Source organism: Hypanus sabinus, chromosome 15 (genome assembly GCF_030144855.1).
Source record: "Hypanus sabinus isolate sHypSab1 chromosome 15, sHypSab1.hap1, whole genome shotgun sequence".
In the NCBI taxonomy this organism is placed as follows: domain Eukaryota; kingdom Metazoa; phylum Chordata; class Chondrichthyes; order Myliobatiformes; family Dasyatidae; genus Hypanus; species Hypanus sabinus.
Genome location: NC_082720.1, coordinates 11105820 through 11131482, shown reverse-complemented (window position 1 = coordinate 11131482; position 25663 = coordinate 11105820). Strand labels below are relative to the sequence as shown.

The 25663-nt window shown below is 40.2% G+C and overlaps 1 protein-coding gene across 1 annotated transcript in view; it reads right to left on the bottom strand.

Annotated features, from left to right (window-relative positions):
• Positions 1-535: 535 nt before the first annotated feature.
• Positions 536-25663, bottom strand: part of LOC132405730 (transcription factor SOX-30-like) — a 70040-nt gene continuing 44912 nt past the window's right edge. Inside the window, exons 4-6 of the mRNA XM_059990766.1 lie at positions 20998-21186; positions 7882-8383; positions 536-1477 (exon numbers count right to left, since the gene is read on the bottom strand). Of these exons, the coding sequence (XP_059846749.1) occupies positions 1102-1477; positions 7882-8383; positions 20998-21186 (1067 nt within the window). The 3' untranslated portion in view covers positions 536-1101. The remainder of the gene's footprint in view (positions 1478-7881; positions 8384-20997; positions 21187-25663) is intronic.

Sequence of the window (25663 nt, the reverse complement as noted above, 5' to 3'; positions counted from 1 at the left end):
CAGAAATGGACTGCAATAAATATAAATATTTATTATAACAACATATATGAATATGTAATAATGTTACAAGTTAGGGATGGCAAATTATTGCCTTCCCCTTAATTATTATCAATTCAGGAATGTTCTGAATTATCACTACTGTTTTAAAAAGATTAATTAAAACTAATTGATTCACTAAATTTCTATGCAATATGCTGAATTAAGAAAGCTAACTATAATTAAAAATATAGGAATTTGAAGGCTAAACAGTTCTTGATGGCTTATAATAAATCATGCAACATTGAGAATTGCTGGGACTAAATGAATATAGAGATTAAAATCCTCTTTTGGAAGATTTGTTACCTCTTTTGAGTTCGTCTGTCAGCAACCAGTCTCCAGGCCCAATGAATATGGGCTCATCTCAGTACATGGGCACTGCACCATGGGCAATTTGTTGCTTGTGTTTCAGGAGAGACTGGCTTCAGACCTCCCATCTCTGCTTCTGCCAGCACTGCCTTTGGTTTAAAACTGGCCACACATGGAAATTGTGGGTCACTATCCCATACAGTCAAATTATTTTGTGGTATTGACACAACAGTCTCCTAGGCTGTGTTTTCAAGGTATATTAATAATAGATTTTCAAAATAAGCCATAATGAACTGCAACTTTATCATATATGACTAGGGAGCAATTAACAAAAACAATTGTTTTAAAAAATATACTGTAGGTTTAGTGTTAGTTTATTAAAACACAACTCAGAAAGAAACTATAACAATATGAACAACACTTACAGAAGCTGATGGACAAAGACTAGTATCAAGAGCACTAACTAGTGGTTAGGTTAGAATTTTGAAACTAAATCAGGTGGTTACTAAAAGCATTTTAAAATGAGTCAATAACAGCAGGTTACACCAACATTTTTTTCCATTTTATATTTTTTGTGTGTGAAAGTTATATTTTTCACTACTGATATTTTCATGCATAGATGTTATAAATATCAAATGCTCCCATGTGGAGACAAAGCTGTGAATTCTCAGTTTGGTTTATTATAAATAAAAGAATTATTATTCCACAGAGATACTTTTTATGATGGTATTTTTTAAACAAAATTGAATAGACTTGCTACAGGCTTTTTAAAATTTTTCCTTCTTGTTCATCATCACTGTGGGCCATCTCCACTCTCTGAGGCTGTGAGGGAGCAGACATTGGAGTTGTGAACACATTCTCCAATGCGCCCACATCCAGCTCTGGCATGGAGCTCAGGTACTCTTCTCCTCCCAAGTTATTAGGGTGGGGCCCTTCCTCAATGCTGCTATTGCTCCTGGAGTCTGCACTGCGTTGACAGTCGTCTGGGTACTCCCTGAAAGGGTAGTCTCTATTCAGCGCTGAGAACATAGCTTCGTGCTTCTGGTATCGATCCTCATAGTAGCCTAAGCATTCCGATATGCTGTTTGCAAAGTCTCCATAACCATAGGGTGGTCTGCTATAAGGACAAGTACTGTTGTGAAATAAGAAACAGAATCAGTTCAGTGATTGCTAATAATTTGAGGAGACTGAGTATTAGATGACAGTCATTAAATAGAGTTCAAAGAGCAATGAAGTTTTGAGTACTTTACAGAATAACAAGGGGAAACTTAGTAGCATCAATACAGTTAGCCCTCCTTATCCGAGAATGATTGGTTCCGGAACCTCTCGCGGATGCTCAAGTCCCTTATTTAACCTGTTTCAGTGGCGCTGGGCTTTAGGACCCAGCGGAACCCCTGACCTTATTTAACCTGTTTCAGAGCAGTGGTCTTTAGGACCCAGCAGAGCTCTGAATCTGCAGTGTTTCTGTTCATGAAAATAATCACGATCACAATTGAAAATAAAGTGGAAATAATAAAGCGATCGGAAAGAGGTGAAACACCATCAGTCATTGGAAAACCGTTAGGCTATAGTTGGTTAATAATCGGAACAATTTTAAAGTATAAAGTGAGAAAGGCCCTGCCCCGATGAAAGCTACAATTATTACTAATCAACGCAGTGGTTTAATTATTGAATACATATGTCTCTTAAGTGTTTTATATGCATAGAAAGGTTAAATATATACTATTTTCTAAGACAAACTGATGCTAAATATACTGGATGTAGCTGTTCCGTCTTACTTAGTAAGAGAACTTCTGATTTTTTTCAATCCTGATCCACGATAACCTACGCACATCCTCCCGTATACTTTAAATCATCTCTAGATTACTTATAGTACCTAATACAATGTAAATGCTATGTAAATAGTTGTTTTACTGAATTGTTTAGGGAATAATGACAAGAAAAAAAGTCTGTACATGCTCAAACGAGTGCTGGGAGAGCACTTCCAGGTTTCCTTGATTCACAGTTGGTTGAATTCGTGCATGCGGAACTTGCGGATAAGCAGGGCCGACTGTACATTGAATCATCAATTTATTTAGGCTTAAAGGCCTTTGAGATCTTTCAGTACAGGTCATATGTCTACATGTTGCTCTGCTCTAATCTGCTCATGACCCAGCTTAATACTCCCTGGTTTCTGCCTGATATGACTCCTAAAGCAGAGCTGAAAGGGATGCAGCTGGCTTCACACAGTTCAATGAAGCCAGTGGGCCCTTGAGCTGCACACGATTCTTTAAATATATTTGAAGTATTTTTAAATGCCTCTGATTATCAGAATTATTTATAAATTGTTGAAAGGCTTTTGACGGGTGGTAACTGCAGTGAACTTTCCAGTGTGGGCTTCAGGATCTGCCACCTAGTCACCGTTTGTGACTTGTTCCATTTACTGGGATTGGCCATGACACCCAGATATTCAAGTCAATCAATCTTCAAAAATTACAAAGGGGAAGTGTGGCCGCAGGAGAGCATGAGGGCGACAGATTAAATAAGTCCTGGATTGTAATATTATAACGGAGATGAGGAAGGATTTCCTTAACCAGGGGAAGTGAATCTACAGAATTCACTGCTACCGATGATTGTGGAGGCCATCTTTGGGTATATTTAAAGCAGAGGTTGACAGGTTCTTGATTAGTTATAGGACGAAGGCAAGGGATTGGGGTTGAGAGAGATAATAGATCAACCCTGACTGAATGGTGGAGCAGACTCAATGGGCTAGATGACCTAATTCTATGCCTGCGTCCTATGGTCTAATGGTCTTAATCTGTCCATGCTGACCAGTGGACACCCTTCTGTGTTAATCCCATCCTAAGTGTTCATCCAGACACTTCAATGCTGTCAGTAATCCAGCTTCACTCTCTCATCGGTGTATTTCAGGTCCCAACTGACCTCTGGATGAAGAAAGTTCCTCTCAAATCTGTGAATCTCATTCTCTTTACCCTAAATCTATGTGCTCTTCTCTTATTGATCTATGATACAGAGAACAGTTTCTTCAGTCTACCCTATACCCTCATAATATTACGTACATTATGCATGGCCCTTTTTAACCTCCCTCACGCTTGGGAGAACAGACCTAAGCTTCTCCTTATAAGTGCCGCATCCTAGGCAACATCCTGATAAATCTCCTCTGTACACTCTCCAGTGCTGTCACAACCTTCCTATGATTGGCGATGAGGAATACATACAGTATTCCAGCTGATGTTTGACCAAGGTTTTATATAGTTGGAGCATAACCTCCCTACTCCTGCATTCAGCACCTTGACTAATGAAGACTTACCTGTATGCCTTCCAAACCACCTATTGACATGTGTTGCTACCTCCAAACATCCTCTGCTTCTTAACGTTCCCTAATATCACCCCATTCATGGTGCTCCCAAGATGCATCACCTCACATTCATCCAGATTAAGCTCCATCTGTCATTTTTCAGACCATTTCACCAAACCATGTGCAGCCCAAGTTGTATCTTTCTACTCTTCTAAATGAGTCTCAAGTTCTATCTTTCAACTGTACTTTCTATTCATCTAGATGAGTATGGTGCAAACAAGACAAAATAGCCCATGTGATTGCTATCCTACAAACCATCTTAAACATTCATCTTCCAGCACAAAGTGGCTGGAATATACATTTTCTATGAAATGTACTGCAGATATTTGCCCAGACTACTCAAACAGCACCTTTCAAACTTGCAATCTCACAGTACCACCAGGGACAAGGGCAGCTGGTGCACAGGAACACCATCATTGTTAGTTTCCCTTCTAGTTGCACACCATCTTGATCACCAGCACTTCGTATTCACTGGGTTTAAATCCGGAACTCCTCACCAGTGGCACAGTGGAAACATTTTCATCAGCTATTAAAGAAAGTAGATCACCAGCACCTTCTGAAGGACAATTAGAGATGAGTGAGAAACATGGTCTTGCCAGCAACATCTGGGCTCCAAAATGCATTTTTTTTTGTTTAAAATCTTCAAAGCAAGGTACAATAACAAAACGCAAATTGAGGACCCCATAGTGAGTACTGGTTACTATCTGCAGAACAGGAAGGCGGGAGCTGCTACTCTCTGCTTTTCCCAGAGAGTAGTGAATCTGCAGATTCTCTGCCCAGAGAAGCAGTCCAGGCTGCCTCATCCTATATACTTGAGACACAGTTAAATAGATTTTTGCATATCAGGGGAATTAAGGGTTATAGAGAAAATCCTGGGGTAGGTAGAGCCGAATCCATTGCCAGGTCAGTCATGACCCTTTTGAATAGTGGAGCAGACTCAACGGACTGCATGCCTGACTTCTGCTCCTATTTCTAATGTTCAATTTGGTGACCTCCATGATGGAAAGTCTATTTAATTTTACAGTGCTTACTATATTTAAGTTTTACAATATACCATTTCACTTTTTTATAAGGAAACAATGTGAAAGGGTGTATGGCTTCACTGAACAGCACTGCTATGTTATTACGATGCATACCTGTTCTAGAAGGCCTGTGGTGAAGCTGCAGCAAGTTTGTGTCCCAGTATTTTCCATCAATTTAAATTTACGTCTCTTTTTAAATTAGGAATGTAATCAGTGCCTTCTACAGATAGCAGAAGGATGAACTTTGAAACGACTAATCTTACTTACTAGAAGTCTTGGTAGTTAACGTGTTGTTTAAAAGTTATTCAACAGGGACTTAAGTTCCCTCTCCCCTATATCCACTGTAATATAACATTATTGAAAGGGATAAAAAGTTTTCAGGAAGACCTAAAAATATACTAGAATCATGAAGCAAGAATAACCCAATCATTGGTGTGTCCTCTGAGCTGATCAGTCTTCAACACATTGGCTAACAGTTATGCATAATGAAGAAAATGTGGAAAAAGCTGAGAGAACATAAGGTAGATGAATATCCAAAGTGTAAGTAGAATGATTAAGATAATATCTGCAGTAACATGAATAAAAACTTTTACAAGTTCACAGTAGCAAATGGATTCCCATTGCAATGACAGTTCACCAAAATATTCAAAAACTTTATCTAAAAATAATAATATGAACATAAATTGCTGCGCAGAAAAACTATGGAGAACCATTAAAGACTTGCCAACTTTTTATGTCAGTGTATAATTTAAGAATGGTTAGCTTCTAAAACTAATAATGAGAGACCAATCTGTGGGCTGCTGGGGGCAACTATTTGCAGTTAACAGTCTACTTATTGCACAGAAGGAGGCTGTCAGCAGAGTAAATTTCTGGTAGTGGCCCCCTTTGGCATCCAAGTACTGATATTTTTTCCTTCTATAGATGGGAGCTTTATTTGCCATCTCAAACATGTAAGTGACTACATTTACAAGTCAGGCTTTTAAAGTGCTTGTATTAACTTGTTTGCAACATTTACTTACTTATACAACAGTTCTCCCGTGGTGCTACCGATTGCAGAAGATTTTCCTGTAAATTTGATTTGATTCTCCATTCTGGGACTGAAATTATGAGTCCAATGTGGCTAACTGAAAAAAAAAATCTTCCTCTACTGTTCTCCTTAAAATGATTAGGGATGGACACCAACATTATAACGTATGTTTATAATTGCATGTGGCTTCTTACAGAACCATCTGTTTTGAAACGAATCAACTCTGCTTTTATCCATGACCATCAGGAACTATCCTGAACTTAATTCGTGGAAACTCAACAGTTATTTTCAATTCATGTTATAGCACAGCCTACTGTGTAACCCAGTTCTCTTACAGCTAGTTTTGTGCAATGGGTTGGTAATGTGCACAGAGTACTGGCTCTATTCATTCTGAAAACTTTTACAACTCCTTCGCATGAGCTAACAAAATTTAAATATTTGGAGAGTGTGGATAGTTAGTTCATCATGCACTGGGGGAGAACTAGGAATATGAGGTGGAATCATCAAGCAGTTGTTAAAAGGGCACTGTCTGTCTTTAAAAATCTTAAAGTTCAGCTCCTCAATCTTAATTGTGACCTAGTTCCATACCAAAAGCACTTCCAAAGACATAATCTCAAAATTCATCTATACAATACTGAAATAACTGCTATTATGAAACTAAAAATCAGTAAAGCTGTATTAACTAATTATACAATGATAATAGCTGGAGGTGCAAGACTTTTTAATATTCTTGTTTGTTCCCAGGTATGTTTTCTTGTGTCCAATCAGCAGTTGTGCAATACATAAAATTAGTCTCCAGTGAAACTTTTAGCCAGGTTGGCCTTGTTCACCCACAGAAGAATCAGTTAGTACCAATTCCAAAGACTCAAACTGAATATTCTCAAAAGAGCCAATCATACCAGAGCTGCATTCACGATCAGTTCTCTACACAGTCACAGCTTACCCGGAATACTGCTCACCCTTCCTAGAATTTCCGATTATGTTGCTGCAAAGTGGTCTACATTGCTCATTTGTTCCTGGATGACATGAAGGCACAAGCCACATCTCCAAGACACCCACTGAATCCAGCTCGTTCTCATCTCAGTGTCCTGGCCTCACAGCATTTCAGCTCACATCTGCTGATACAAACCATATCTCAGGGTTTGGTAAAATAGGGGTGGCCACTGGCATTCACCTTTACCAGAACAGACTTCACCTATTTTCCCTTCATCTTCCAGGAGCAGTTAGAGCATGTGCTTGTACTGTAAGCTTTACTAAATTTCAAGCAATCAGACATTGCTCGTATAGGCTTGAACTGAAAAATGGTCAGCCCCTCACTATTCACTGCCTCTCCATTCCCTAACTCTTCCTCCAGCATCATGGCAGTCAATGGAACAGAATCTTGAATAAATGACCCACTCCCTTCCAACCTTTACCCTTTGCCCTCTAACCCACTTGCACCTTAACAACTAACTGTGCACAGAAATATTGCCTCCTGCTGCTAGATTTTCATGGTTCAGAGTTTATAAAGCCTGCACCAGTGTGACAAATGTCAGAGGGCCTGGGACTTCAAACCTTGCAGTACATGTAAGCATGAGTACAGTAGGGTTCTACCGGCATACAGCACTGCTTTCTGGTTGAAGGTTTCCTTTGAAGCGCATGTTGGAAACAAGCAGTAAAATCTCAGGTACAACTTGACTCCAAGTGTACCTGGGAAATTGTGGAATCAGTGAACATTGTGAGAAAAACAGCTCAAATGCGTAAGATCCATCAGCACACTTAGAGTAAAAGATACATACCTATATCTTGGCAATAACAGAAAGCAATAAAAACAGCAGAAGATAGAAATCTTAAATAAAAACAGAAAATGCTGGCAATACTCAGCTGGTCAGGGAGCATCTGTTGAAAGAATAATGGGGTTGATATTTCAAGTTGAAAGTTAATTAACCTGAAACGTTAACACTGCTTCCTTCTCCACATATGTTGCATGACACGCTGAGTACTTCCAGCATTATGCATATTTATTTCAAACAATCTGGGACTGTGACACACTACATTATTGCTGACAACAAAATTAAGCAAATATTTCAGACTTCACAGTGCAAAAGGGCCGCAAGTACAAATAAAGCTTTAGCTCTGATCCTACGTACCTTGAAGGAAAGTAGGGCGGTCCAGGCAAAAAGTATGGGTGGTGGAAAGGAAACCGAGCTGCAGCTCCGAACAGATTGGCAGCGTGTCCCATTGGTGGGTGTTGGTAAGCATGCGGATGCGGGAGAGTTGCCGAAGGTAGTGCTGCTGGATTTCTGGGGCAGTTGTTCACAGCGGGTATCTCCTTTTGTGTTGGGACTTCAGGCATTGCATCTCTGTTGTGGGTATTATTCGTTTCACCGGAAGAATTTCGTTTGCCAACATTCACCAACATTGTAGATATCCTCTGCTCGGTACAATTAGATACTGCGCTTGGACTAGATACCTTGTGATGCACCTCACTCCTACTGTGTCCTGGAGGACAAGTGACTGGCACAGCAGGGTGGCTGGAAATGTTTTGTGCAGGCAGACCAACCTGGACAGGACTTGTTTGTGGATAAAGTATAATTGAACTGGGACGAGGACCTTGAGTAACAGGCACGCGCAGAGACTGGTTTTGACCTGCTGGAAAACCAGGATATCACTATTATAGGACAATGCATTAAGTTCTAAATAATATTAAGCAATACTCTTTTAATCAACAAGGATGTGAAATATTTTTAAACAATTTCTATAAATAATTCCTTGACTTGAATATTTTCACTTCTCTGTACCATTTCATTCATTCATTCCTTCATTCTGTGTGTGTCTGGTAAAAGGATTTTGAAGTTTTATTTTTGAGGGAATTTTTCTAAAGTCCAAGTTTATACTTAAAGGAAGTGAGTGGGTTAGCCAATCTGATCATAAAACATCTCAATATTACATTGGTATAGTCAAAAACAAAATGCAAAAGTCAGAGGTAACAGAAGAGCACTCATCAACATATCATGAACCTTAATGTAAAGCCAACACTTCATTATACTCTAGCAAAACATCCACAAAACCTTGCATTTAGCAGCTATGATTGAATGGCAGCGCAGACACAATGGGTCAACTGGCCTACTTCTGCTCCTATGTCTTATGGTCTTATTATGGTCTATTATACCCATATATGCATGTGCATAAAATTTACACCTATTTCACTGGTCCCCACCTGAACACCTACTTGCTGTTTTCATCCATTTCAAAGTTTCATTTACATATATACATAGTTCTCTTTCCTGTATTTTAAGGTCCATTGGCATGAATATCCAACAGAACTATAAATGTGTTGAAAGTAAATATTCCACCAAACTGCAGAATCAGTGGCAGGAAAACAGCTTCACAGTATTTGAAATTAGTTTGCAAATTTGAATACAATATAATGTGTTTGCTCAGTGAGAGGCTTCAATATTGCACTTAAATGGAGGATGGAAAATTAAATTTAATTTGGCTTTTCTCTTTAAGGTGCTAACCCAGTTATAGTAAAACCCAAACATTTTTTAAAAATATATTTCAAATTCTTATCATTTGTGACTTTTAATTTAATCACAGCAACTGATGTCTTGGAATTTCAAGCAGCCTTTAGAAAGGACAGTGCTTGCAAACTGTATTTGCCTTAAACCATGAACGGGTACGTACAGGAAATGTTCTAACGATAATTCTTGGTTTGAAAATTATTTTGTACCTTCTTCCACAGATGCTACCTGATCAACCGACAGTTTTCAGCATTTTATTTTATTTCTGATTTGCAGCATCTGCAGTTTTTTTAAAATCTTGATTTACTGCAGGAATTTTACTTTGACCATAGTCGGAGATGTATAATTAACACCAATTACATATGCTGGTGGTTCTGTTATACAATACCAATGCCCTGTATAAAAAAATCTACAGAACCATGCTCAAATGCCAAATTTAGAACTGCCAAAGTTAGATTCAGTGAGTAATTGGAATTTTTATAAAATGTCATTATAGTATCAATCACAAAACTACTGAACTAACACCAAAATAGACCAAGCTCACTAATACACCACAATGATGATGATGAAGTCGACTCAGGCCTGAGAGGCCGGCATCAGGCACTTCCATGCCTTACAAGGCGCAGAACGAAAGACTGTTTGGCGTGCCACAACTCACACAGACATGTCACAATATATTTCTTTATTTTACACTCAACACGCAACCCAGCATGGATGGAAAGCGTACTCAGGATGGTTTCGAACCCAGGAACCTCCGTTCTGGAGTCTGGCGCTGATATCACTGCGCCACCAGCCGGCAATGACCTATATATAACACTGGACTTATCATTTTGAATAACTCACAAATGACCAAGCAAGACCCTTGCTATTTTGAAACAGAGAAAGGATACAAGGGAGTCAATTTTGGCACTAAATTCAGGCAATGGCAAAGTTGCTCCTGTCCCAATTGACATTTCAAAGATGTCCTTGCAAATACTCAGGCTTGGTATCCAAGATTAAAAAGCTGGCATATAGGCAGTTCAAGCAATGCTCAGTCATAGTCATTAAATGACACCTTACTGGCAACATGCCAGGCTTTTCCATCATGGACTTTGTCTGCATACATTGTCTCCTGTGAACATTCTTTCAGTGGGAGCTATGCGCTGACATTATAGGAGGGAATAGCATTCAGTGTTGACTCCATGTCCATGAGGTTTCATGACATCAGGCTAAATATTGGCAGAGAAATCTCCTATTGACCACTGTCCTCCCTCAACAGATAAATTTTTGTTGAATAACATGTGGAAGAAGCACATAATGTTCTCTAGGTGCGGACTTCGATGCGTATCACTGAGGGCAGTTTGAAATAGCTGGCTGATTGTGTTTGTGACAGAGTGAGTTACACAACATAAAGAGTATAACTACTTGACTTTGTCCTCACCAGCTGACACACAGCATGAGTTCATGACAGTCAAGGCTGGTGAACACCACAGCACCCATGTGTGAATGAAGTCTTGTCTTCATGCCCATGGACACAATGCATTGTGTTTACGGCAATACAGCTGTGCTACATCAGAGATCAATCTGACAGCTCAAAACTGGACAACCATGAGGTACAATCAGCAGCAGCACATCGCTGATAACCTAAAGTAGCACTTCCAGTAGGTAATCGTTATATTGAATCCAGACGATGAACCTTGGTTTAAATAAGTCCACAGAGAGGCTTGGCAGGCAGCAAGACATAAACCCAGTGGAAATGCAGTACAGGACTGTATGATCATGAAACAGCAAAAACAGCATGCCATTGACCAAGCCAATTAATCTCACAACCAGTGCATTGGATCAATCCTCAGCTTTTGTGCTCCATCCATTCGTGAGCAAGGATATAGAACTAAAGGAAGGAGGAGACTCAAGAACTTCTCCATCCTGATCCTCAGTGGCAGAGGAGCCCAGTATGAGAGTCCATTCGTACCTTTGCTTAGCCAAAACAGCTGATTTGAAGTTGCTAGCCTTCAGCCAACTTGAGTTACTCCTTAAGATATGAAAAAAAAAGACTGTTTGTGCAGGATATGGCAAATGTGGGACCCATCAACATCCTGGCTGTGGCGCACAGAGCTGTGCTCCAAAACCAGCCACAGCTCTTAGCCAAGCTATTCCAGTTTAACTGCTGCACCAGTATCTACCAAACTGTGTGAAAAATGCTAGGTAGTCCCTATCACAAAAAGAAATACCAGAACAAATCCTATCCAGCTATTACCACCCAGTTAGTCTACTGACAAGCATTAACCAGGGAAAATATCAAGATGTCCATCAACATACTAATGCCAAACTTTGAAGAAATAATAAGATTAAACGTGAATCAAAGAGATGAGACTGACTGTCCGTGACAGTCTGATGGAGTGTGGGATAAAGGAGCTCTGACAAAACTGAGGTCAATAGATAAACATTTCATCAATGCTGTACTTCACCATGCGTGGTCCACCTCCCCAGGTACAGACGGTTACTGGAGTTCTCAGCTTCTTTGTGCATAGCCTTCCTTCTGCCATAAGGTCTGAAATGGGGATGTCTGATTGTCTTGGTACAACATACAACTCAACTAATGAAGCAGTCAATACATGCATGAAGCTTGGCCTGGACCGTATTCAGTTGTGGCATGGAATAACCATCTCTAATAACGGTGAGTCTCATACCTACACTTGACATTCAATAGCAATGTCAGTCACCCATTTTGACGGCTCCAACAGCACGTTCCAAGTTCTTATTCTCTACCACAGAGAAGGATGAGTGTTTCCTTTATTGTTAGTACTTCCAAATCCTGGAATTCCCTATCCAACTGAACTTTGGAACATCTTTCACACAGTTCAAGGGAAGTTAAGGATGTACAATAACTGCTGATCTTGCCTAGATTCCAAATACTAACAAAAGGAAAGCATCATGTACAGTACACGGGTGTGCATGTGTGTGCTGAAACTACCTAACGATTATTGAGAGCCTAGACTCCTATTGTTCCACAGTCTCAATCACATTTGTTTACTTCTGTGTGGATATTCTGTAATAGCTACAAAGGAGGTACTGACTTTATAATATGAACACAATTCTCATTGTTGAGACAGAATATTAATATATTTACACCAAGTTTCCATATGACAAAATATTCTTTGAAATATTGCAACTTGCTCCACAAAATTATATCTCTCATCAATAAACGTTTTGATGATATGAAGTGGCATCAGCATTAAGAGGTTACATGAGGCAAGACTGAACGTGCTGAGGAACTTCTCTTAAAGTGGACATTGGGATCCTGAAGATTGTGGAAGAGTTTGATGCGTTGATAAGAGCAAAGATAAATCTAGATGTGAGGAACCCTAAACTTAAAGCTAGTCACTTCCAAAATGGAATGCATGGAAAAATATGTATTATTCATAAGAATTATTTCAACAGTGCCTCTTAAAGCTGCAAGCTCAATGGCCTAGCAGCTCAAAGGCAGCACAGGAAACCTGCAGGTCCCCGACTTGGAAACGTTGTCATTGCTTCATCACTGCTGTGGCTACAGCCTGGAATTCTCTTCCCATATCAATGCAGACGTTTCACAAAATAACTCATCACCACCTTTTCAAGGGGCATACATGGATGAGCAATATCTGCTGGCCTGACCTGTGACTCCTTCATCTTGTAAAATAATTAACAAAAGCACAGAACAAAATATGACAAAATATAATTTAGGCAGCAGATAAGAAAAGTGGGCAAGAGGAGTTGCCAGGCTTTCTTCCCATCAACACAGAATGGCTACTTTTGCCTCAAGTTAAGAGATCGGTACAATAATGGTTTTGTAGGTCAGTGGTGATCTGCTGCACTGGAAATAAGAGAAAAAGAAAAGAATGAAAGGAGGGTTAGAGGGAATACTAGCAGGATATAGGTGAAGATTTGGGACAGGAGTGGTGAATTTTGATTCAGTGTCACAGTAACTTAGTGGCTTATTTATTGGTAATTCAAGATTCAAGATTGTTTAATGTCATTTCCTGCAAACAGGTGTAAGGAGAAATAATTTTTACTGCAGATCTGATGTAGCACCAAAAAAACTACAAAAGACCCAGGGGGACCAATATTCTGGCGGGGAGGTTTGCTAAGGCTACTGAGGCGAGTTGGAACTAGAATTGTTTTGGTGGGGGGGGGGGATGTCTGGGAACCAAACTGAAGAGACTGGGGAACAGGTTAGCTCACAAATAGAGAAAGCTTGTAGACCGTGCGAGAGGGAGGATCAGTGCTTGGAGATACAATGTGGTGGCCATTACAGAGACTTGAATGGCTCAGGGACAGGAATGGTTACTTCAAGTGCTGGGTTTTAGATGTTTCAGAAAGGACAGGGAAAGAGGCAAAAGAGGTGGGGGTGTGGCACTATTGATCAGAGATAGTGTCACGGCTGCAGAAAAAGTGGACACCATGGAGTGATTGTCTACGGAGTCCCTGTGGGTGGAGGTTAGGAACAGGAAGGGGCCAATAACTTTACTGGGTGTTTTTTATAGGCCGCCCAATAGTAACAGTGATATCGAGGAGCAGATAGGGATACAAATCCTGGAAAGGTGTAATAATAACAGAGTTGTGATGGGAGATTTTAATTTCCCAAATATCAATTGGCATCTCACTAGAGCGAGGGGTTTAGTTGGGGGTGGAGTTTGTTAGGTGTGTTCAGGAAGGTTTCTTGACACAGTATGTAGATAAGCCTACAAGAGGAGAGGCTGTACTTGATCTGGTATTGGGAAATGAACCTGGTCAGGTGTCAGATCTCTCAGTGTGGGAGCATTTTGGAGATAGTAATCATAATTCTATCTCCTTTACAATAGCATTGGACAGAGACAGGAACAGACGTTAGAAAAGCGTTTAATTGGAGTAAGGGAAATTATGAGGCTATCAGGCAGGAAGTTAGAGGCTTAAATTGGAAACAGATGTTGTCTGGGAAAAGTACAAAAGAAATGTGGCAAATATTCAGGGGATATTTGTGTGGAGTTCGTTATAGGTACGTTCCAATGAGACAGGGAAGTTATGGTAGGTTACAGGAACCGTGGTGTACAAAGGCTGTAATAAATCAAGTCAAGAAGAAAAGGAAAGCTTACAAAAGATTCAGAGAGCTAGGTAATGTTAGAGATCTAGAAGATTATAAGGCTAACAGGAAGGAGCTTAAGAAGGAAATTAGGAGAGCCAGAAGGGGCCATGAGAAGGTCTTGGCGTACAGAATTAAGGAAAACCCCAAGGCATTTTACAAGTATGTGAAGAGCAAGATAAGACGTGAAAGAGTAGGACCTATCAAGTGTGACAGTAGGAAAGTGTGTGTGGAACCAGAGGAAATAGCAGAGGTACTAAATGAACACTTTACTTTAGTATTCACTATGGAAAAGGATCTTGACGATTGTAGTGATGACTTGCAGCGAACTGAAAAGCTTGATCATGTAGATATTAAGAAAGAGGATGTGCTGGAGCTTTTGGAAAGTATAAAGTTGACTAAGTTCAAACAACACACTCAAAATGCTGGTGGAACACAGCAGGCCAGGCAGCATCTATAAGGAGAAGCACTGTTGACGTTTCGGGCCGAGACTCTTCGTCAGGACTAACTGAAAGGAAAGCTAGTAAGAGATTCGAAAGTATTGAGGGGAGGGGGAAATGTGAAATGATAGGAGAAGACCGGAGGGTTTGGGATGAAGCTAAGAGCTGGAAAGATGATTAGCCTCCAACCTGATGGCATGAATATTGACTTCTCTAACTTCCGTTAATGCCCCTCCTCCACTTCTTACCCCATCCCTGACATATTTAATTGTTTGCCTGTTCTCCATCTCTCTCTGGTGCTTCCCCCACCCCCCCACCTTCGTTCTCCCGAGGCCTCCCGTCCCATGATCCTTTCCCTTCTCCAGCTCTGTATCACTTTTGCCAATCACCTTTCCAGCACTTAGCTTCATCCCACCCCCTCCGGTTTTCTCCTATCATTTCGCATTTCCCCCTCCCCCCACTACTTTCAAATCTCTTACTGTCTTTCCTTTCAGTTAGTCCTGACGAAGGGTCTCGGCCCCAAATGTCGACAGTGCTTCTCCCTATAGATGCTGTCTGGCCTGCTGTGTTCCACCAGCATTTTGTGAGTGTTGTTTGAATTTCCAGCATCTGCAGATTTCCTCAAAGTTGGATAAGTTGCTGGGACTGGACGAAATGTACCTCAGGCTACTGCAGGAGGTGAAGGAAGAGATTGCTGAGCCTCTAGCAGTGATCTTTGCATCATCAATGGGGACGGGAGAGGTTCTGGAGGATTGGAGGGTTGCGGATGTTGTTTCTTTGTTCAAGAAAAGGAGTAGAGACAGCCCAGGAAATTATAGACCAGTGAGTCTTACCTCAGTGGTTGGTAAGTTGATGGAGACCATCCTGAGAGGCAGGATTAATGTACATTTGGAGAGGTATAATATGATTAGGAATAGTCAGCATGGCTTTGTCAAGGGCAGGTCATGCCTTACGAGCCTGGTTGAATTTTTTGAGGATGTGACTAAACACATTGATGAAGGAAGAACAGTAAATATAGTGTATATGGATTTCAGCAAGGCATTTGATAAGGTACCCCGTGCAAGGCTTATTGATAAAGTAAGGAGGCATGGGATCCAAGGGGACATTGCTTTGTGGATCCAGAACTGGCTTGCCCACAGAAGGCATAGAGTGGTTGTAGACAGGTCATATTCTGCATGAAGGTCGGTCACCAATGGTGTGCCTCAGGGATCTGTTCTGGGACCCTTACTCTTCGTGATTTTTATAAATGACCTGGATGAGGAAGTGGAGGAATCAGTTAATAAGTTTGCTGATGACACAAAGGTTGGAGGTGTTGTGGACAGTGTGGATGGCTGTTAGAGGTTACAGTGGGATAGGATACAAAACTGGGCTGAGAAGTGGCAGATGGAGTTCAACCCAGATAATTGTGAAGTGATTCATTTTGATAGGTCAAACATGATGGCAGAATATAGTATAAATGGTAAGACTCTTGGCAGAGTGGATCAGAGGGATCTTGGGGTCCGGGTCCATAGAATCCTCAAAGCAGCTGTGCAGGTTGACTCTGTGGTTAAGAAGGTGTACGGTGTATTGGCCTTCATCAGTTGTGGAATTGAATTTAGGAGCCAGGAGGTAATGTTGCAGCTATATAGGACCCTAGTCAGACCCACTTGGAGTACTGTGCTCAGTTCTGGTCGCCTCACTACAGGAAGGATGTGGAAGCCTTAGAAAGGGTGCAGAGGAAATTTACAAGGATATTGCCTGGATTGGGGAGAATGCCTTATGAGAATAGTTTGAGTGAACTCGGCCTTTTCTCCTGGGAGCAACAGAGGATGAGAGGTGACCTGATAGAGGTGTATAAGATGATGAGAGGCATTGATCGTGTGGATAGTCAGAGGCTTTTTCCCAGGGCTGAAATGGTTGCCACAAGAGAACACAGGTTTAAGGTGCTGGGGAGTAGGTACAGAGGAGATGTCAGGGGTAAGTTTTTTACTCAGAGCGGTGAGTGTGTGGAATGGGCTGCAGATGGCAGTGGTGGAGGCGGGTATGATCGGGTCTTTTAAAAGACTATTGGACAGGTACATGGAGCTTAGAAAAATACAGGGCTATGGGTAAGCCTAGTAATTTCTAAGATAGGGACATGTTTGGCACAGCTTTGTGGGCCAAAGGGCCTGTATTGGGCTGTAGGTTTTCTATATTTCTATAAAGAACACAGTAATAATAAGAATGCTTATATACATAGATCCTATGCCATAAAGTGGCACTAGGCTTTACATAAGGTGACTGACAGGAAATAATAAAGTGGTGGTGGAGTTAGTGGGTGGAGTTGTTGATCAGCATTACTACTAAGGGAAAGTAACTGTTTTTGAGTCTGATGTTCCTGGTGTAGATGCTACATAACCTCCTCCCGGATCGGAGTGAGACAAGCAGTCCATGTGCAGGGTGTATGGGATCCTTCAAGATGTTACTGGCTCTTTTCCAGCACCTTTCTGTATATGTATATATATGTATGTCTTTGACGATGGGTAGGCTGGTGCCAGTGACACTCTGGGCAGTTTTGACTGCCTGTCAGCTGCAGTGCCATTTCCATCCCAGCAGTGATGCAGCTCGTCAGGAAGCTCTCTACTGTACATCTGTAGAATGATGTGAGTATGGATGTGCAAAATCCAGCACTCTTCAGTCTCCTCAGAAAGTAGAGGCATTGGTGAGCTTTCTTGACTGTGTAGGATCTGTTCTGGGACCATGAGAGGTTGTGTGAGATGTGCACTCCCAGGAATTTGCAACTGCTTGCATTTTTCACTACTATGCCACTCACGTAAAGAAGGGAGTATGTGGTGGGAGTTCTCCTTAAGTCAATAACCACCTCCTTTGTCTTGTTGCCATTAATGTTAATTGCCTGACACCAGGCCTCGATCTCTTCCACTACCTCTCTGTAAACTGAGTGATGAGCCACTGGTGAGTGATGAGCCACTGTCCAGTGGCTGGTGATGAGCCACTGTCACGTCATTGTGAACTTGGCAGGTGCTGGGCTGTAAAGTAGCAAAGCATACAGCTCAGCACACAACCCGGGTGGGGGAGTTGTCACCCATGTTGAAGATGATGGGGAGGGTGGAGTGGCTGTGAATCCTCGATACCTGAATTCTGTTCGCTAGGAAGTCTAACACTCCATTGCACAGTGATGTATTTAGACGGAATTTGTTCATCAAGGTGTGTGGGACTATAGTGTTGAATGCTGATCTGAAATCCAGAAACAGCATTCTGACATAAGTGTCCTTGTTTCCTAGGTGTGTCTGGGCCAGGTGCATGACAGATCCTATGACATCTGTTGTAGAACGGTTCTGTGAGAGCCCAGGAGAAGAGATTCATTTTCTTTCTGTGCTTATCCTACCAATTAAATAGTATTCCTGTCCTGTTTAACACAAATATGGCTAATGTATCTATGTTTCCTCAACTGCGGCTTTACTGACGTCCTATACCATGTTTTGCAAGTCTCTTAGAGGATGCTTTGTAACATAAGGTGACTTAATTTGGCTGCATTGCATTTAGAATACCTTTTGCTGGTGTGGAACTAGTTAACAGAAACTAGGAAGTACTATTATATATTAGATCTGTTGAAGTATACTATTTAACACTCTATCATGAATTTTTTTATTAGTTTTTTATACATTTTCTACATAGCTACAGATAAAAAAAACCCAGACCAAAATGAAGAACATTGATACAGTGCAAAAACAAACATACAATAATAATATAATACAAAGAAGATAATTGAGAAAGCACCCAAATTGAAGACATGTAAAATTAGTATCCTCCCCAAGCCCCACAACAAAAAAACTCCAGACCAACCACAACACAATATAGAGAATATAAATCAGGACAATCAAACCCCCAAAACTGTAAATACACTTAGCAACAGAAGATATTAATGCCTACTACCAAAAAAAAAGGAGCTGAAAGCAAGGGACCAAAAAAAAACCTTAGTCAAGAGGAAGGTTATGAAAGTACTCAATAAAAGGTCCCCAGACCTTATGGAACTTTAAATCCGAATTAAGAACAGAATAATGAATTTTTTCAAGGTCTAAGCAGGCCATAATATCGTTAAGCCATTGAGCATGCGTGGGCGGGGCAACATCCCTCCATCTAAGGAGGATTAAACGTCTAGCCAGGAGAGAGGCAAAAGATAATATTCGACACTTAATCGAACTCAGACGTAAATCTGTCTCACCCCAGAAACCGAACAAAGCAATTAAAGGGTTAGGTTCTAGGTGGTGATTCAGAACATACGATAACGTTATGAAGACATCTTTCCAGAATTTCTCCGCTAGGACAAAACCAGTACATATGAATGAGAGAGGCCTTGCCCCCTTGCATTTATCACAAAGCGGACTAATGTTAGAGTAAAATAGAGATAATTTAGATTTAGACATGTGGGCTCTATGAACAATCTTAAACTGTAAAAGGCAATGGCGAGCACAAAGAGAGGTTGAATTAACCGATTTGAGAATCGAGTCCCAAGTCTCATCAGATAAGGAGGTATTTAAATCATGCTTCCATGCCATTTTAATTTTATCCACAGGGGCATGTCGTAAGGCTGCTAATTTATCACAAATAAATGATATTAAACCTTTACCTAGTGGATTAATAGAAAGAAATAAGTCCATAACATTTTTCTCAGGCATTTCAGGGAAGTTAGGAATTAAAGGTGTAATAAAGTGTCTAATTTGGAGATATCTAAAAAAATGAGTATTGGGCAGATTGAACTTAGCAGAGAGCTGTTGAAAAGAAGTGAAGCGATTATCAATAAAAAGATCTTCAAAGTGTCTAATGCCCTTCCTATACCAATAATGGAATGCTGAGTCATACGTAGTGATTATGTAAGATAGGGCTAGAAAAGGAAAAACCATGTAATCCCAAGATAAGTAAATTGATTATGAACTACTTCTAAAGGGAGATCACGAAATGTTAATTCTTGTGCTTCTTTATTAATTGGGAAAAGTTCGCTCTTATGTAAATTAAGTTGATATCCAGAGAACTGGCTAAACTTGTCAAGAAGTGAAAACATTGGAGGTAAGGATGTAGACGGATTTGAAAGAAAAAGTAATAAGTCATCAGCATAGAGAGAAACTTTATGCTCAACACCCCCTCTCCAAATCCCGGTCAATTCAGGACAATTTTGAAATGCTATCGCCAAAGGTTCCATAGCCAAGTCAAAGAGAAAGGGACTTAAAGGGCATCCCTGACAGGTGCCATGTTTGAGGTTAAATAACTGGGATTTCTGAAAATTAGTTAGAACAGAGGCAGTAGGACACAAATACAGCAATTTGATCCAAGAGATAAAACTTTGACCAAAGTCAAATTTTTCTAAAACTGCAAAAAGGTAGTTCCACTCTCTAGGATCAAATGCATTGAGGGAAATAACACATTCAGGAATCCCAGTTGGAGGTGAGTATAAAATGTTGAATAAACGCCGAATGTTAAAAAAAGGAAGACGGTTTTTAATAAAACCAGTTTGATCATCAGAAATAATAGAAGGAATAACAGTTTCTAATCTATAAGCCAAAACTTTGGCCAAGATTTTAACATCAACATTAAGCAAAGAAATCGGCCTATACGAGGAACACTCTGTTGGGTCTTTACCCTTTTTTAATAAAAGAATAATAGATGCCTCACTAAAAGAGGGTGGCAATTTGCCGTAATCAAACGAGTCAGATAATACTGAGAGTAACTGAGGAGAAAGAAGTGAAGAGAATGATTTATAAAATTCTACGGGGAACCCATCAGGTCCAGGAGATTTCCCTGAAGACAATGCAGAAATTGCAAAAGATATTTCTTCTGATGATATAGGCACATTAAGCTTGGCTTTAGAATCAGGTGAAAGCGAAGGAATATTCAGATTATTTAAAAAATGATCAACAGAGATATTGTCATTCAAAGATTCAGAGGAATAAAGTCGAGAATAGAAATTTTTAAATGTGTCATTGATTTCTAAATGATCCGATGTAAAGTCTCCATTCTCCTTCCGGATCTTTGTAATATGTTGTTTGACTTTGGAACGCCTCAGCTGATTGGCTAGAAATTTACCAGATTTGTCACCATGAATATAAAAGCGACTCTTACTTTCAAGAAGTTGGCGTTCGACAGGTTGAGTAGACAGAAGATTAAATTTAGTTTGGAGTTCTACACGCCTCTTGTATAGTTCAGGATTCTTAGTTTGAGCATACAGTTGATATCATGAATTTTAAAACTTACCAATAACTGATGGTCGATTAACATTTGCCTGTAAATTTGGAACTACTACTGAGTAGGTGGCTGGTCGATAAGGATAAATTGTTGCTGGAGCTGTAGAGACAATGCTTTGACCACTACCAGGAAAGGCATTTGAAGGAACACCCAATGCAAATCGTTTCTTTTTCCCTGGTCGTGGCTGGTACACCCAACCTATGGAACCAAATTAACATTGTTAAGTGACGATTCACTGTCAAACTTCCACTAATTTAAACCTTAAAAAAGTTGCTTCAGCACTGAAAGTAGGTAAAATTAAATGCCAACATAAGCAAGTAGCAGAAATGTATGGACTATTTGGCAAACTACCGCAAGGACCCTCACTCTTGCCAGAAATAAAGTTCTGCTCTGATTCCCGCAGACCAGGTGAGTTTCTCTTTTAATTTTCTTTTACACATTCTTGGTTTATTTAATACATTGGCAACACTTCTTTGACAAGTCCCATTAGAACACCAACTCAGTTTCAGAATTCAAATGGCCTGAGCTGCACTATACTGCCATCTAGTGGTTGCCCGTGGAACTACCACCAGGAGAAACATAATCGGCCCAGTAACATAAAAATTACATTAAAAGAAATTAAGCCAATGTGCAAAGCAATGCATCATTAATGAATCAGAGAGAGAGAGAGAGAGAGACACTTGTCTATACACTGCAACATGGAGCTTAGGAGTGAGCTGGGAACGACCTATGAATCCAAATGAAATGAAAAAGTAAATGCAGATAAATGGACTGGCTCCTTTAATTTTAATTAATTTACTTAATATAGATGTTTTAGATAAATTTATAACTTATTTTTTGTTTTAAAATTAATTTCAATCCTCATTAACATTACATAAAACAGTTCAAAAGCCTATGACAGCTGTGAACTATCAAAATGCTATAGTACATATTCAAGGTCACAGCAGTAAGGTCTCAAAGAAAATTGAATACACTGGGCTGCAAGTGGTAAGTGTGGCTACCAGAATAGGGTAAGAAACAAGCCAGGCAAGTGAATGGATCAAGCACGATGCGGTCCAATATAGTGAAATTGTTCCAACCTAGAACTTCTCATTTTGACACTTGAGAGTAATTGTCCATTTTGTATATTTGTCCAATTGTATATTTTTAATAGTTTTGGGAAAAGACTCACTTTAATAGCTTGTCTGAATGGCATCTGCAATATTAACAATTACTTATCCTTAATGCAGTAAGTGACGGAACCAGGCAGAACCTCGTGAACACTGAGCTGCAGACTTGGGGATGGATAATATACAAAAATCTTTCTTTTACTGGCAGCTTTAATGGAGACCATCTTCAATCTTGTTAATATTTGGCTGCGGAAATGTTTTTGACTGTATGTTGTTGTGTTTTGTAAGTCCAAAACATAAAACTTATTGCAAGGAAAAGACAGGAGGCCTGGAGAACGGTGTCAGCTTGCTCTTTAGTGAAATGTGACGTATCATACAGTAGCATCATGACATAAGCAATTCATGTAACCTGTAATGAACACTTAATCAAACAATATATCAAATATTTAAACTCTTAATCAAACAAGCAAACACAGTATACTATATAATACAATTATTATTCAGATACCACAGCACAGTAAATGTTAAGTTGTCCCGTTCTTGTCTAAAGATTTAATCGAGGTTTTCTTACTCTGTGGGATGATATTTTTCCTGACAAGTCAGATCACTCGGCCTGTCAGCTGAGATCTGTGGTTGTGAAACAATCTCAGGTTCTGGGATTTACTCCCTGGGGCTGTAGGAGTTGACTCTGAGACGGCAGAAAGTGGTTCTGACAGCAGCTGCCTTTCTTCTTTTTCCCCTGGCTGTTCTCTCTGGATCTCCTTCAATCCTTGTTTCTCTCCCTTTCAACTGCTTGCCCTTCCTTTTTCTTCCAGTTTCCCTGCATTCGTGAATTTATCAAGAAATTAGGTCTCATTTATCCTCTTCCATTTCCATAGCATTTAAGTTATCGTCCTCTTTCTTTTCCTTTTGCTCCTTTCTAATCTGTGCACCTTGATCTTGGGAAAGTGCATTTAGTTCACTGGAATATTCACTTATTAATCCTCCTATCGCTCTCTTTATAATCTGATTCCTCCTCTTGGTTTCCTCATCCACATAATCATCTGACGAATCCTCTGTTTTCGTATCTCCATTGACTCTCCTTTCGACCTTCCATTCATCCAGCTGGACTTTGGTCTTTGCATCTACTTTTACAAGCAGCTTTTTCTCTCCCAGTTGAAGTTCATGCAGTAACCCTAATGCACACAGAGTAGATTCTGGTTCTTTATACTCACACAAGCCGAATGCTTGCAACTTTCCTGAAGCTCCTTGAACTCTCTTCCAGCTTAAAGCCCAAGCCACATTTTGTTACTAACTGCCTGATTAACATGTTAGAAGCTTTCTCAGAAACTAGATCTGTTATTAGGGAATGAGATAGGGTTTGTGACAGAAGTTTGTGTAGGGAAACACTTTGTATCTAGTGATCACAATGCCATTAGCTTCAAAATAAATATGCAAAAGAACAGAAACACAAAATGTGTCTGGCCTGTTGAGTTCTACCAGCATTTTGTGTTTTTATTTATTTCCAGCATCTGCAGATTCACTCATGTTGCATGCAAAAGAATAGGTCTGGTCCATGGGTTAAGACTCGAAAGCAGAAAATGGCCAATTTTGATGGTATCAGAAGGATCTGGCACATGTGGATTGGGACAGGCAGTTTTCTGGCAAAGGTTGAGAGGCCTTCAACAGTGAAATTTTGAGAGTTCAAAGCTTGTATGTGCCTGTCAGAATAAAAGGTATAGATTACAAGTGTAAGGAACTTCGATTTTCTGGAGATATTGAGGCCCTGTTTAAGTGAAAAAAGAGGTGCGTAGCAGGTCAATGCTATGAGGTGCTTATGACGTATAAAAATAGACAATAGACGATAGACAATAGGTGCAGAAGTAGACCATTCGGCCCTTCGAGCCTGCACCACCATTTTGAGATCATGTCTGATCAACTACTATCAATGTAAGAGAGCACCTAAGAAAGATATCAGGAGGGCTTAAAGAAGGCATGATTTTGCTCTAGCAGAAAAGGTGAAGAAGAATCCTGAGGGATGCTACAGATATATTAAGAGCAAAGGGACAAAATCGGTCCCCTGGACAATCAGAATGGTCATCTGCGTATGGAGCCAAAAGAGATGGGGGGATCTGAAATAAATTTTTTGCATCTGTGTTTACTCAGAAAACGGCCACTGAGTCTTTAGAAGTGAGGCAAATGGACCCTATACAGATGACAGAGGAGGGCGGGTTTCCTGTCCTGAGGCTAATTAGAATGGATAAATCCCCAGGGCCTGACAAGGTGTTCCCTCAGACCCTGTGGGAGGCAAGTGCAGAAATTGCAGGCATCCTAGAAGAGATATTTAAATCATCCTCGGCGAAAGGTGAGGTACCAGAGGATTGGAAGATAATTAATATTGTTCTGCTGTTTAGGAAAGGCTGTACAAATAAACAAGGAAACTATAGGTTGCTGAGCCTGACATCAGTAGTGGGAAAGTTATTGGAAGGTACCCTAAGGGACAGATGATTTAAGTATTTGGATAAACATAAACTAATTAAGGATAGTCAGCATGGCTTTGTGCACAGTAGGTCATGACTAACAAATCTTAGAGTTTTTTGAAAATGTTACTAGAAAGGTGTTGAAGGCAAAGCAGTAGATGTTGTCTACATGGACTTCAGTAAGGCATTTGACAAGATCCCGCATGGGAGATTGGTCAAGAAAGCTTAGTCGGTCGGTATACAACATGAGGTAGTAAATTGCTTCAGACATTGGCTTTGTGAGAGAAGTTAAAGAATGGTAATAGATGGTTGCCTCTCTGACCAGAGGCTTGTAACTACCGAGGAGCTGCTGGGATTGATGCGGAGTCCATTGTTGTTTGTCCTCTATATCAATGATCTGGATGACAACGTGGTTAACTGGACCGGTAAATTTGAGGATGACACCAAGATTGGGGGACTAGTGGACAGTGAGGAAGGCTATCATGGCTTGCAGTGGGATCTGGACTAGCTGGAAAAATGAGCTGAACAATGGCATTTAATGCAGACAAGTATGAGGTGTTGCACCAACTGGGGTAGGTTTTAAACAGTGAATGTAGGCAATGAGGATTGTGGTACATCAAATGGTTCTGGGAATACAGGTCCTCAATTCAGTGAAAGTGGTGTCATAGGTAGATAAGGCTGTGAAGCAGGCTTTTGGCATATTAACCTTCATAAATCAAAATACTGCGTATAGGAGTTGGGATGTTATGAGGAAGTTGTATAAGATATTGGTGAGGCCTAATTTGGAGTATTGTGTGCAGTTTTGCTCACCTACCTATAGAAAAGATGCAAATAAAGTTGAAAGAGTACAGAGCAAATTTACAAGGATGTTGCCAGGACTGAAGGACTGAGTTTAAACAAAAGACTGAATAGGTTAGGACTTTATACCTTGGAACATACAAGATTGAGAGACTCCATAGAGGTATACAAAATTGAGAGCAATAGATAGAGGAAATGCAAGCTAAACTAGAGGTCACGGGATAGTGATAAAGGTGAAAAGTTTAAGGGGAAATGAAGGGAAACCATCACTCAGAGGGTCATGAGTGTGTGGAATGAGCTGCCAGCACA